Source organism: Prosopis cineraria, unplaced genomic scaffold, assembly GCF_029017545.1.
Source record: "Prosopis cineraria cultivar Desert tree isolate PC_DT_omini unplaced genomic scaffold, ASM2901754v1 PC1, whole genome shotgun sequence".
In the NCBI taxonomy this organism is placed as follows: domain Eukaryota; kingdom Viridiplantae; phylum Streptophyta; class Magnoliopsida; order Fabales; family Fabaceae; genus Prosopis; species Prosopis cineraria.
Window position 1 is genome coordinate 1947935 of NW_026555332.1, and position 13525 is coordinate 1961459.

At 32.7% G+C, this 13525-nt stretch overlaps 1 protein-coding gene across 1 annotated transcript; it reads left to right on the forward strand.

The window, feature by feature from the left end:
- Positions 1-8125: 8125 nt before the first annotated feature.
- Positions 8126-11267, forward strand: LOC129319615 (uncharacterized). Its single transcript, XM_054964715.1, has 4 exons — positions 8126-8269; positions 9503-9615; positions 9794-9912; positions 10904-11267. Exons 1-4 carry the CDS (start codon positions 8126-8128, stop codon positions 11017-11019), a joined length of 492 nt encoding a protein of 163 aa, XP_054820690.1. The 3' UTR covers positions 11020-11267.
- Positions 11268-13525: the final 2258 nt, after the last annotated feature.

Consider the following 13525-nt stretch of genomic DNA (forward strand, 5'->3'; position numbering starts at 1 on the left):
AAGGACTTTAACTTACTCTAGTTTCTACTTGTTCAATAAGGAAGCTAGTTTAAGGAGAATGGCATCCCATAGTGTGAGATTTGAGGAAAACCATGATTCAAAAATAAGTTAGACAACTTTAGCTGGGTAGCTTCTCACGTGTGAATGGCTAGAGTAATTTTATCACATGGATGATACTAATATGTAATAACCCATGGTTTTGTGTCGGAGGTATAAGGAGGATATAATGAAAGTTTGATCATGCATATTGTGATAAAAGGGCATATGATTATCTATATTGTGTCCCTTATTTTGAGAATATGTGATAATATGAGTTTAATATCATAATTGTAAAATTTATATTGCCATTTATGAAAATGAATATTGTGAATTTGAGAAAAAAATATTGTAACTTGTGTGAAAATGAAATTTGAATATGAATGATATAAGTGAAATGATATATTATCTTTTGCATTTAAATTAATTGACATATATTAGTATATACGGGTTAGCTCATTGGGATAAGATCGAGCGAAACAATCTGAAGCTTAAAATTCTATCCTAAAATAGTATGCCTCATTTGTTTTGATTATCATTATGTGTATAATTTGTATGACATTGCCAACTAGGAAGTTTATGTTTTTGGCTTACCTACACTATGAGATTGTTGAATTATGTTGTGTATTTTGGACCTTAAATTGTATATATACTCATTGTGAATTCTAGAAAAAGGTTCAAATATTAGTGTAAGTGAGAGGTGAGCAAATATAAAAATTTATATTGATTGGTACAATGATTATCAAATTGAGGCTCTCCTTTTGTTTTTGTGATTATGAGGTTGAGTACTGAAAATGTATTAGATGTGGTGTATTGTATCTGTCCATTATAGTTTATTGGTGTGGTCCAAAGTATAATTTAGGCTTTTTGCACTTAGAATGAATTAAGACACCCAAGTTGATAGAGGACATGGAAGCAAAATCAAGCTAATTTAGGGACAGAACCCTAAAACAAAATAAAAATACAAGAATAAAAAGAAGGAACGAAAATTATGAAAAAAATAAAGAAAAAAATGAAATAAATAATGTGATAAAAATTCAAGGAGAAAATCCTTTAAAGCACTTGCCTCTAGGAATCTCAACTTTCAAAAACACCATAAGAGTTGATTATGCTCTCATCACGTCTATTTTTCACACGAGATGCCGCTACAAAAGCATTAAGGCTCACAAGAGTTATAAACTCTAAAATAAATAATTTCATTTAACTTCTCATCTATCTACAAGGGGGAGCATGCCTAATATATATATGCTCATAAAGAAGACTATTTTCTTAAATTAAAGCCCTAATTTCCAATGCTAAAAGGAGAATGAAAATAATATAAAATAAAAAAGAAAATATTTAGCCACATAATTTAGGAGATGTCATCCTAAAATTATGGGATTATAAAATTTAGAAAATAATACAATTAATTATAATGTTTGACTAGACACAAAATAAGAAAATTATGACTAATCTTGCTCCTTAAGAAAAGGAGTCAAGTCAAAAGACCACTGAATTAGGAACATTAAGGAGACAATCAAGAGATTATAAGAGACTAAAATCATGCCACCCTTGATTTTTTCACTAGGGTTTCATGCCTCCTTACTTGAAAGAAGCTTCACTTATAGTCTTCCTTTGCCTGGGCTAGGGTTTGCATCTTTTGGGTTTGACTCTTCATGAATTTAGATCTTAAGCACATTATACGCTTAGATGCTCTCTTTTAGGTTTGAGAGAAGTACCCAATGCTCTTCAAGCTCTTAACTTCTTGCACAAGGTTGAACAAGGATTGCTTTATGGCTTTAATTCAGGCTCGTATTATTAGATCTCCAATATGTTATAAAAGGTCTTTAGGCATGTAGATTAGAGGTGTTAGGCTCCTTGACTTAGGCTTATTTCATGTCACCATGCTCACGCTTGCCATCCTCAAGTTTCAATGTCATGTCATTTATGTCACGGGGTCCATCACAAGTTGTATTTGGATTGTGTAAAGGAGTGAATTGAGAAATGGTATTCATTTTTTATTGAAAAATAATTTGATTGTAAAACTAATGTCATTAACTAGAGCTAGAGAAAGCTTTCTGTAAATACCTAGATGCTTCAATTGACATCGAACGAAGAAAAGGAGGTACATGGGAAGTTGTCTTAATTGCTATCATGTTGTAAAAAGGTGCAATGTGTCATAATGCATAGCAAGAGGCAAATGATTTAATTATTATAAAGTGTTTTACATTTTAGAAAAATGATTTAATATTTATAAGATGTCTTACATTTTAGACAAAAAATTACTTTTAAAATGTGTCTTGCAAATAGGAGTGGATGGACTAACTATCATATAATAAAATTCTTATTCTCATTCAAATATATTATTTTTTCTCTTATTATCTGTTCTAATTTATGATAAGTAAAAAGATCATATGTTTAGGTAGTGTTTGAGAGTTTTTTTTTAGATGGATGATGATGTGTTAGAAGAAGCATGAATTAGACATATGTAATTACTCAATATATCTTGTAATGAACATGAATGTGTAAGTTTAAGACTATTCACTATTGAAATTATGCATTTGCATCATTAAGTGAGATGACATTTGCATACATGATCATATTACTGGAGTCACCTTAGTAAGGGAGTTGTGATTTATTAAATTCCATGTGGTACATTAGCTACTACTACTGGACTTATGGGGTTGTAGCCATTACTTGTATTGTTGTGCATTGTAGAAAGTTACTTTGTAAGTAACTAGTTGTAAGGACATTGTGCCCATTAGTTTTCGTGGAGCAAGGCTAGCATAGGAGGGGACACCCCATTGGTTGTGGCTTAGGGAAATAGTGTTCTTTTAGTGATTGCCATAACCCTGGCCCAGTGAGTCTTCATTAATTTGATTTGGCTTAGGGTATCTGCCACATGGACTATCCCATTGATTAATGTAATGTCCATCTGACATACCAGAATAACACACTAACTGGCCGTTATGAAAATCAGGATTAATTAAATCTCAAGTAAAAGTTATAACAAGTAAGGGTTTAAAGTAATTAAATTAAAATATTAGGATCCCAGAAAACCCTTTTTGAAAATTTATTTGAGCTCAAACTATAGTTTAAAAAATCAATCAATATGATAACAGAAGCATGAAAATCAAATAGCACTCTAAAACAAGGTGATACAATCTGAAAATTTTTCAAGATCTGGCCATTTGTCGTCACACCCACTACAACAGATGACATAGAGGGATGAATTCCTCAATAAGTATTGTGCTGTGGCACAATGCTATGCATCGTGGCGTGCACCTATTTCTTGTCATGACAGCACTTCAAACTTTTAGAGAACGTTGTTTCGCCATCCAACGTCTAATTTGAGTAGTTCAAGTGTCCACACGAAGTTCTTTGAGCTCTCTACCTAATGGCATATCTCAACAAAAAATCATTCATTAAAATATGGACACCGAAACTCAAAATGGTTTGTTTTCACCTCAAAATACTTTCAAAAGTGTCTAAAACACACTACTAAATGTCACTAGCTCCAGAATTACTTTGACCACCTAAAATAGATCACACACAACACACAGGGCTATTTATATCACACAAATAACCAAACATACTCAAAACGACTGCCAAACCCCAATTCACAAAAAAGGTGGATAAATTTAATATAAATACTATTTTGGTCATTTTTACACATAAATTATCACAATTATATCACTTGTAATTGTATCCTGGTCGAACACACTCAATCAATCATAATAGCATCAATCTTAGGTCAAGATACATACTTATTTCACATATTCTTATACAGTGATAATAAAATAATGTCATGCTCTTAAGCTGGCATAATATTATGGCATATTCATTACAAACCAAAATGACAAGGAGAAGAGATATACAAATAAGCTCTTCGCTCTTTGGTTGATCCTTCCTTCCCTTGCCCTTACTAGAGCTCTTACCTATACAATATAACTACAGGGCAAGATAAACATTTTAGTAACAGAATAATTTACTACTATTAATTAACATGCACAACCATTTGAATTCAACAAATCCTTTCGTAAACACAAATCATTTATCACTAGCATAATCATTCTTCCATCCGAACCTTCATATCACCCCGACTGAAACTATAGGCTCTTGAACCAAATGCACATTCATAATGGTTCGAGCTCACCTTCAGTAGTAGGATCACCTGGCCAAGGTGTCCTATATCACTTCTGGACTATAGTTTCCTCGAATTGAGGTGTTGTTATTCCAACAATGCATAACTGATACTAAGGTGCATCACTCTCTAACATCGTATCCGTATGGATATTAGGAGATAATATCCAACCCATATCTCACTAGACACTAAGGAGATACATGCCATATAGACCTCTACTACTCCTCTTACGGGTGAACTCCTACCCTAACATGATCATGCTCTTACTTTTATATATTTCACATACTTGTGAAAAGTCACGATCTTTTTACATAAAGACTCAAAAATCTTATCATTTCAAACATAATCTCTAATGCACAAAGAAAATATCTTTCACAACTGCCAAGCTTTCAAATACATGTAATAAATATACTTATCTACTCACAAACAGTTAAACAATATAATTAATTAGTGTAAATTATTATGTTATCTTAACCCTTTGTCAAAAAAAGGTTTCCATAGCTCAACGTTAGCTCCACACATTCCACGCATATAATAACACACGAACAACCCTTAATCTACACAATTAAATGACAATTATCATTATCACTCTGATAACCCCGAATTCACTAGATTCCAAGTATCTAAAATTCTCAATTCCTTATTTAACAATCAACCCTTTAAAACACTCTAACAATCTTATGTAATATCCAAAAATACCAAATCATCATCCAATTACCCAGATTATTTCAAACCTTCAAATTATGCCTAGGGTTCGATCAAACCCTTAAAAAAAATTCAATCACCATAAAACCTATAAATTAAGGTTAGATGCTTGATTTAACTTTTCAAGACCTTAAATAAGTTAATGGGTTCGTCCATTGCTCAACCACAACTAAAAACAAACCCCTAAATGCCCTAAAATTAGGAATTTGCATAAAATGGAGAGAAAGAGGAAAGGAAAACTTACCCAAGGTGTAGTAAACCCAATGTGCCTCCAAGATGCCCTAAGATTGTGCCCTAATTACCTTTAGGTCTCCTTTATTGATCTCTAATTTTTCCTTCCTTCTTTCCTCTAGTTTCAGTCTGTTTTAGTGAGTATGATAAAGGTGATTTTTTGCATGTGCGTTGTGGCGTGTTGACACATCCATTGCGACACATGACATAGAGAGCCCCACCATAATTTAAACTTTCCTCCATACAATGGCCTGTTAAAACTTCAACCTAGCATTCTTCTAAGGCTATTCAAGGATCTAAAAATTATATCAGCCTCCTATAAATGTCATTAATAAAAAAATCATTTAATTTGACTAAAATATCCTTAAAAATACTAATAATTCCCATATTAAAAACTTAGGATGTTACAATTAAGCTCACAAATCTCATGTCTCAGGGTATAAGAAGGATATAAGGGGGACATTGATCATGTATTACATTTGAGAATCATTTATAGATTATTTGATTATGAATAACATGTGGGAATTGTGACATCATGAGAATAAAGGCTTATCAGCCTGACTAAGTATGATGGCTTGTAGGCCATAGCGAAGCTGAACGTGTTTATCATGATTGAGTTGTAACATATTATGCATAAACAAATGCTATATGCTTGTTTAGTGAACTTATGAGTTGATAATAATCACTTGTATGAATATTAGTGTTAAAAATGACCATATGCATTTATAATTGAATAGCATGCATTTATATGAGTTATATGTACCTTTGATTATTGAGCGGTTGTACTTAACCTTTTTTTCTTAAATATTTTACAGGTGCTAACTCATCCAAATCAGAAAGAGAAAATGAGAGATAAGCCTAGGGACTTGAGAGTTTTCAAGTTACAGGGTGTGGTTGTTTTAAGTTTATGTGTATGAATTATTTTTATATTGCCAACTAGGATTTATATTTTGTCACTTGCATTTATAGGTTTTGAAATGTGGTGGTTGTGTATTTTGGGCCCTAGGCTTGTTGTAATATGCATGGGTTAAATTGAAAGGGTTAAAATACTAGTGCAAATGAGTTGAAATTGTTATGCATGAATAGATGATAAACTTATTTAATTTATGCAATAACCTTCCCTTAGCTTTTGAATTCGGGGTGAGTTGGATGAAATGTGCTATGAATTAAATAGATGAAAATGTGAAAAGTAAGCATGTTGTAGTATGTATATATGACTTGAGGTTGTCATGTATGTGTATGTGGGATTTATATGTGATGACATGTAATGAGATTGCATGTGAATATGCTATGATGATAATATGTTATGTAATCCTTTTCGAAATATTTTGATCTCATGCTATTGCAATATTACTAGTCAATCATTTGACGTAGTTAGATATTGAAAAACCTAGGATCCTAATTTGGTATAAATTTTGAAACATATTTCTTCTGAAAAGAAAAATACAAGTTGAGTTAAGTTAGGTTAATCATTTTTGGATAATCCTCTTGAGTTAATCCATGATTAACCACGGTTAGTGAGTTATGTAGTCTCCTAATTTAGGAGCACCTTTACAATTATGTCACCATATTTGACCACAAATCTAACCACGATTACCAAACTCTACCATGATAATTAGAAGATAACTAATTCTAATTATCCTATCATGATAAAAAGGCTTAATTGCAATTGAAAATAGCTAGCCATATTAGAAAAGGAAAATATCAGTTCAAAGGTCTACTATAGTTAATAAAATTAAACTTATCAAAATAAATCTTTTATTATATATGCATATAGTCCTTACCATGATAGAAGAATTATACCATGATACAATAGTTAAACTAAGTAATTAAACTCTAGTATAATAGAAAAAGTTGAAACCCACTATGATTTAGAATCCTTTTAAAATCAAACGAAGTCTCAAGTTTTTAATAAAGGACTATAATTTTCAAAACTAAGAAATATGTAAAAATAGAGTTATAATCATACGAAACATGAGATATCAAGTAAGATTGAAAATATTAAAAAACTTAAGGCTTAAAGGTCATTTTTGAAGAAAAATGAGTCATCTAAATATGTCACGACCTGTGAGACTCTAATGTTTATGCACCACAATATAGGTGTCATCTGTCATGGTGCATTACACAAAATTCATAGCAACAACTTGCTATTATGATAGATCCAGGGATCGAATTTTTAATAAATTTTAAATTTCATTTGACATTCAATTAAGATGATCTAAATGTTTACAGAAAGATAATTTAATGATCTAGTTAATGACATTATTTTTTTTTATAATTATTTTGCATCACAAAGTTGGACACCTGAGACCATATTGACCACATTTCCATACTTAAACATAACTATTGTGTTCAGACACATCTCCATATCGTTTGGCCTTTGTTTGTAATAAATGTCTCTCCGAGGTCTTTGTTGTGATTTTCCCTTAAAAAAGCCTTATGCCTCTATTCACTTTCCTCTTCCAGGAAACCTTTTCACTCCCAAATCTAATTTCTTTCTCAGTTTTTGCCGCTCTTTGATCACTCGCCAACGGCCTTCTCCGTCAACGAAGCTCTCCCATTGAACGCACTCACCGTGGACTAATCAGAGGATTGGCCGCCGGTCTTGCCATCGATTAGGCAGGTAACACCTCCAGCCCAACGATTCCCTTCTCTATCTCTGTTCTCTTCATACTTAAATCATGGGTTTCCCCTCATCCAACCTAAATCTCGTGTGACTCCCTCCCTGAAAAATCCCACAGGAGGTTGTCGTGACATTCTAGGAAATGGTTTTGGTCATGTCACTTTAATATTTTTCGAACCATCTCATACCTGTTCTTGGAAGGATAGCATTTATATTGGCAGACTCAGAGCGAATTTAGAGACTGGATTGTTCTTTTTGACTGTTGTGTTGCTGTTATTAATAAACATGTATAGACTTTTCAACCAAAAAAAAAAAACTTTCAATAAAGATGTAATTCTTGTGTTTTGGTAAATCTTTGGCAAACTGGTCTTGCAATAATTGGACATATTAACGCACATTGTTGTAATATGCTGTCATTAGAAGTTAGAACTTCATCGTCTTCATCTGTTCAGCTCCTATTGGCGTCGGCATCTCTCTCTTCCGTCGAACAGGTCTTTAATCCTCACTCCGTCTTCCACCCAACCTGCATTATCACAACCTTTGGTTTGCAGGCATGTACTCTGCACCTCATTTTATCTGCAATTTAGAATGTGATTGACATGGTTACGATCAATTCACCATGTATTCGTCTGAGTTGATGGAAAAATGCATGTTGGAGTGTGAATGCATGAGCGTCTGGGGTATTTCATGCAATGGGTATGGGTCTGATTGTCTGAATACTTGTTCCGGATTCTGGTTTTCTCTACAATTTTTACTCGATCATTGATATGGTTTTGGTACTTAAATTAGCGGTATAAATGATGATCTTTGTATCGTTGATGTAATATTTATATGTTTTTTCCCAAGTTGCCGCCATGTGGTATTCTTCCAATTTAGAGATATATCTTTCAAATTTGAGTTTGAATTTTTTCTCCCCTTCCGAGATGATAAAATCAAATAAAGTGGTGGATATTAAGTTCTTGAATTTGTTCCCTTTCGATTAAGACTAATTTTGGACAGGTTTAAGATATACCGGCTAGTGATAAGTGTTTCATTTCGTTTCCGTGGCTATGTTGTTTTTTTTTTAAAATAAAAAGCTATGTTTTTTTAATGGATTCAAGTTCCAACCTTGATTGTGCTTGCTTTTTATTTGTAGATTGCAGGGAAAGAAGATGAAAGTTAAGGTCTTGCGTATCCTTGCCAAAATGCTAGTCCTGTTATTACTTTTTGCTGTGCTCATTGTTTTGTGTTTATTTGTTCGTCTTTCAATTGTGAATTTTAGTAGTTTCGTTTCCTCACTGGGGTCTTTCATAGATTTTTTTTTTTTTTTACCAAAAGTGTCTTTCATGGTTGTGAGAGTGATTTAATCTACTTTTAGAATGCAATGTTGAAATTACAGAGAATGGTTTGTTTAAAGCTTTCCCATTCATCTTGCCAATCATGGAGTAATAAGAAGTACAGCATCATATTTGACATCCTCTGCAGGATCGTATATTTAGATAGTTCACTGTTGCTGGTGCCGCATGCAAATTGGGAATTTTAAATCTGTTTAAGGGAACCATGGGATTTGTAAAATGACCTCCTTTTAGAATCCACATACCAGATAAAAGCTTATTGCAAGCTGCATCTGGAACTTTTTAAATTGCGATTCCCATGTTGTTGCAAACAACGATAGAGATTCAATGTAGTTAGGTTTAAAATTCTTATATTGGGTTGTCATAGAATATCCGTGTTTTGAATTTATATGTTTTATTTTGTGTTTCATTTTAAAAACTTTTGATGTAAGCATATCAATTATTTTGTAGAATGTTTTGCTTGACTCAGCTTTCTGTCTGGATTTCCTCTGGGCTTCCAAAAAGAGTATGTTCTCTTTCTATCTTGAAGATCTGTTATGTAAAATTTTGGCTTCTAACTTGTCGTATGTAATCATTATTTATAATTGTATGTAAATGCTTGGAATTATTAATTAATTATGGATTTGTTTTTCTATTCTTGCAAATAGTGAAATAACTCTTGGAAGCTCCTCGGCATGTTTAACTGTTGTTGGCTTTCCTGTCTTAAAATTTTAAAATTCTTGCTCCTTGTATTGATTATAGATGGCATGCTATTGCATCATGGACATGGGATGCTCAGGATGAAACATGTGGGATTTGTAGGATGGCTTTTGATGGCTGTTGCCCAGACTGTAAACATCCCGGGGATGACTGCCCTTTGAGTAAGTTACCGATGATATCATAGGTGCATTTCATTGCTTCTGTCATGCTTATGCCAAATAATTATGATTGAATTCCGTAAATTTGATTCTTCAGACCTGCCGCTGAGGCAGCAGGCTTGATAGCTGGTTATCTGATTTTCTGAGAGACCTCCTTTGATTTCTGCACACCGAATACAACTGCAAAAAATTACCTGTAGGTTAGAATGCTAAAGACGGATTTGGGGTGGCTGCTGCCCCTCTAATGCCTCAAATGTCAGTCCTTCTCCTTCATTTCCACTTATAGTCAGAGAAATTTTATCTAATTCCTTCAAATGAAGGGCTGTGATTTGAGGCATTAGAGGGGGTAGCAGACACCCCAAATCTGCTAGAGACACTCTCGTCCTCAACCTTCACTCCAAATCAGAAGCACTCGCTGGTTGGTTCTCTCCGTTGTGTTAGTATATTCTCGGTTTAATGTTGCCCTGGTCTTCTGGATTAGCTAGGTAAAAAGATTGGTTCATGATGGTGGTGAATAATAAGCCGTCATAGAGGATGAAAAGGAGGTTCCTGCCTGATCTCTAGGACTTAACTTGGTGGTTGTGGCTGTGGCTATTGAAATAGCTCTTGGGCAACAGAACCGTAGTCAAGTCCTTCTGAAAAGGTGTGAAATGCGTCACCTTCAATCCAGTACACCTTCCCTTGCCAGTCTTATCAAGGGTCAAACCCATTGCTGGTGCATTGGTTCTATTATTCAAGTCATATCCGACTGTATCCAGAATTTCAAAATTAGTCTATTACATTTAAAGGGGTTTTATGATGGTTTTTTCAAAGGTTACTGGTATCTCAGTGTTGCGGAAATATTCCTGTTTTGCTGAACATTTGAGTGAAATGTGTTTCATCATTATGTGCAGGTTCCTGTTGAGATATCATGTTCCTTTCTTAATCTCAATTATTATTTTTTGTTTTTGTTTTTTTCAAAAAAGGTGTAACTGATTCATTTTAAACCTTGCAGTTTGGGGTGCATGCAATCATGCTTTTCATTTGCACTGTATACTGAAATGGGTGAATTCTCAGACTTCACAAGCTCATTGCCCAATGTGCCGTCGGGAATGGCAGTTTAAAGAATGAGAGAATGATTTATACACTTTGAACTGTGTGTCTCTCATCAGCCTATAGTTTTAGATACTGCGACATTAAAAAATGGTTGTAGCAACCATTGTTAAAGAACAACATTGAATGAGTGAGATCAAGTGGAACTCTTGTTAGTTTAAGGATTTTCTTTTCTTTTCTTTTTGTTTTTTTTTTTTGGGTGAAAAGTAGTTTCACATTTTTAATTTGAGTAGTAATAACAAAGCTAGAAGAACCAGTGTCCAACATGTTTCTATGTTTGTCACATGCTATTTTCTGACCAAAAGAGGGGGAAAAAAGTCACATGCTATTGATGAACATATTCTAAGAACATGCTTATTGCAATCTAAGAACACTAATGAACATACCCAGAAATAAAGGGTTTTTTTTTTTTTATTTTTTGGAACAATTGTGCTGGCAATTATTGCTAATGGCACGTTTGGCATGCAATAGAAAAAACAATTATCTTTTTAACGTAGCTGGCCAGAAAGAGCTCTTTTAATCTGCGCGATCGTGTTCATTTTTCTTTTGTATCTGAGATTTTGATCAAACTTGCTGCTGTAATTTTGAATTAAAATGGCAAGCAAAGCCTGAAAATACACAACAGACTTGAGTGTCTTTGTCATGAAGGAGCTAGCGTCCTTCACTCTTTCTTTTCTTTTTCTTTTTTTTTTTCTATTTTCTTTTGCATATTGCAATCATTCTTTTGGGCTTGCCTCACGTTGAGTTGAGAAGATTTTAATGAAATATAAACTACTCTGGGTCAAAATAAGTCAAGATACTTTCAGGTGGAAGCTTCACTACTAATACTGTTACATTTTTAAAACTCAAATTTGAGACTTTTGATGACGTTGGCATAACTTTTTTACTACTCGAATCAACCATCAGTTGATTGTTCTTCATTCTTTTGGTATACACGCATATATCAGTACAGAGGATGTGTTTAGCAAGTTAAATTTCTTCCTTAATGCATGTCTTCATTATCGTATCTTATAATTTTTGCAATTACATATACTTACTGAATATTTTTCCCCAGAAATTTCTATATCATTTTTACCTTTATGCTTTGACTACATATTCTCTCCACGTCTAAATGTGTGAGCTAATTGGAGTTGATCCTAAATATAAGATTTCAATTAACTTTATTTCCCAAGTTTATAATTTTTTCCCAAACTATCCATATAAATTGCACATATTGATGGGAGTTTCCATCAATAGGTATAGTTTTTTTTTTGTAAGTAATTAAAAGGAGTATTTTAGAAAAACCAAACACATATTTTTTTTTATAAATAACTAATTTTATTAATTTTTGAATATCTGTAAATTAGTTATCGAGCACTTACATGTAGAACCACGAGAGAGCATATTGCAATGAGTGTGGTGACGTAATTGTAGAATATGGCAATGGTTGGACCAATAAAGTGAAAAAGATGGTTAGATAATGAAATTCGTTTGGATTTTGAAACCCCCCCCCCAAAAAAAAAAAAAGGAATTTCGTTTGGATTGGTTGAAATTGCAGATCTAGTGGGAACTAACCACATCAAATCAACAACTTCGGACCAAATTTTTTTTCCTTTTTAGACAATAAAAAAGTACGATATATCCCATAACTAACAGGAATAATTAGGATTAGCTTGACCTAGAAGTAATATTATATTTGTTCACCAAAGAGGAAGAAGGAGTATTATATTTTATTTGATTCCGTTTTTGGCTGTAAATTTTTAATTGGTTGGCTTTGAAATTTTGTTTGATCTTCATAGAATGGTTTTGCTGAATGAAGACATATTCCATTACACAACTTTGTGCTTCAGATGTTCCAGCCATTATTCGCCAGACATGATATTTCCTTTTTTATGGTAAAAAAAAAACTAATAATAAGAGGCCAAATTGCTCTGTTATCGGAGGTTAAGATATACTCCCTCTGTTCAAAAATATAAGATATTTTTTAAGAAGTTGGATGTTTAAAAATGTAAGGACTTTTTAGTTTTTTGAGTTGTAATCATTGTCTTTTTTTAAAAGTATCCTCATTAATAATAACTTTATATTTATTGTAGGATGTTTAATAGAAATAAATATAAAAAAATAAGGTTAGTTTGAAAGTAGGTAATTACTTTATTGATGGGTGAGATCCAGTTAAAAATGCCTTATATTTTTAAATAGAGGGAGTATATTTTTTCTATCAACATATAAATTTAATTTTATTTTTTTAAAAAAAATACTCAGGTTAGTCTCATAAAACTCAACCATTGTTGTGCTTTTTTTTTTTGGACCAACAACTCTTGCTGTGCTTATCATTCATATCTTTATGTAAGCATAAAAAGAAATATAGTACGGTATATTGTTCATAAGTTAGAAACAGTATGATTTATTTAAAATTTTATATAAATGTATAGTGCTTGTCCTTATTTTTCTTTAAGATGAAGATTGATTCTTTTCTCATTGAGTTAGAATAATAGCAACTCTTGTTTCATTGACTACTAATAGCACTACACATTTCAAAATTTAT

Excerpts from the sequence above, each read along its gene's own strand:
- LOC129319615 (XM_054964715.1), top strand. The coding sequence starts at position 8,126 with ATGCTGTCATTAGAAGTTAGAACTTCATCGTCTTCATCTGTTCAGCTC. Across the intron at positions 9,616-9,793 it reads ATTTTGGCTTCTAACTTGTC|ATGGCATGCTATTGCATCAT; the intron begins GTATGTAATCAT and ends TATTGATTATAG. Across the intron at positions 9,913-10,903 it reads CGGGGATGACTGCCCTTTGA|TTTGGGGTGCATGCAATCAT; the intron begins GTAAGTTACCGA and ends TAAACCTTGCAG.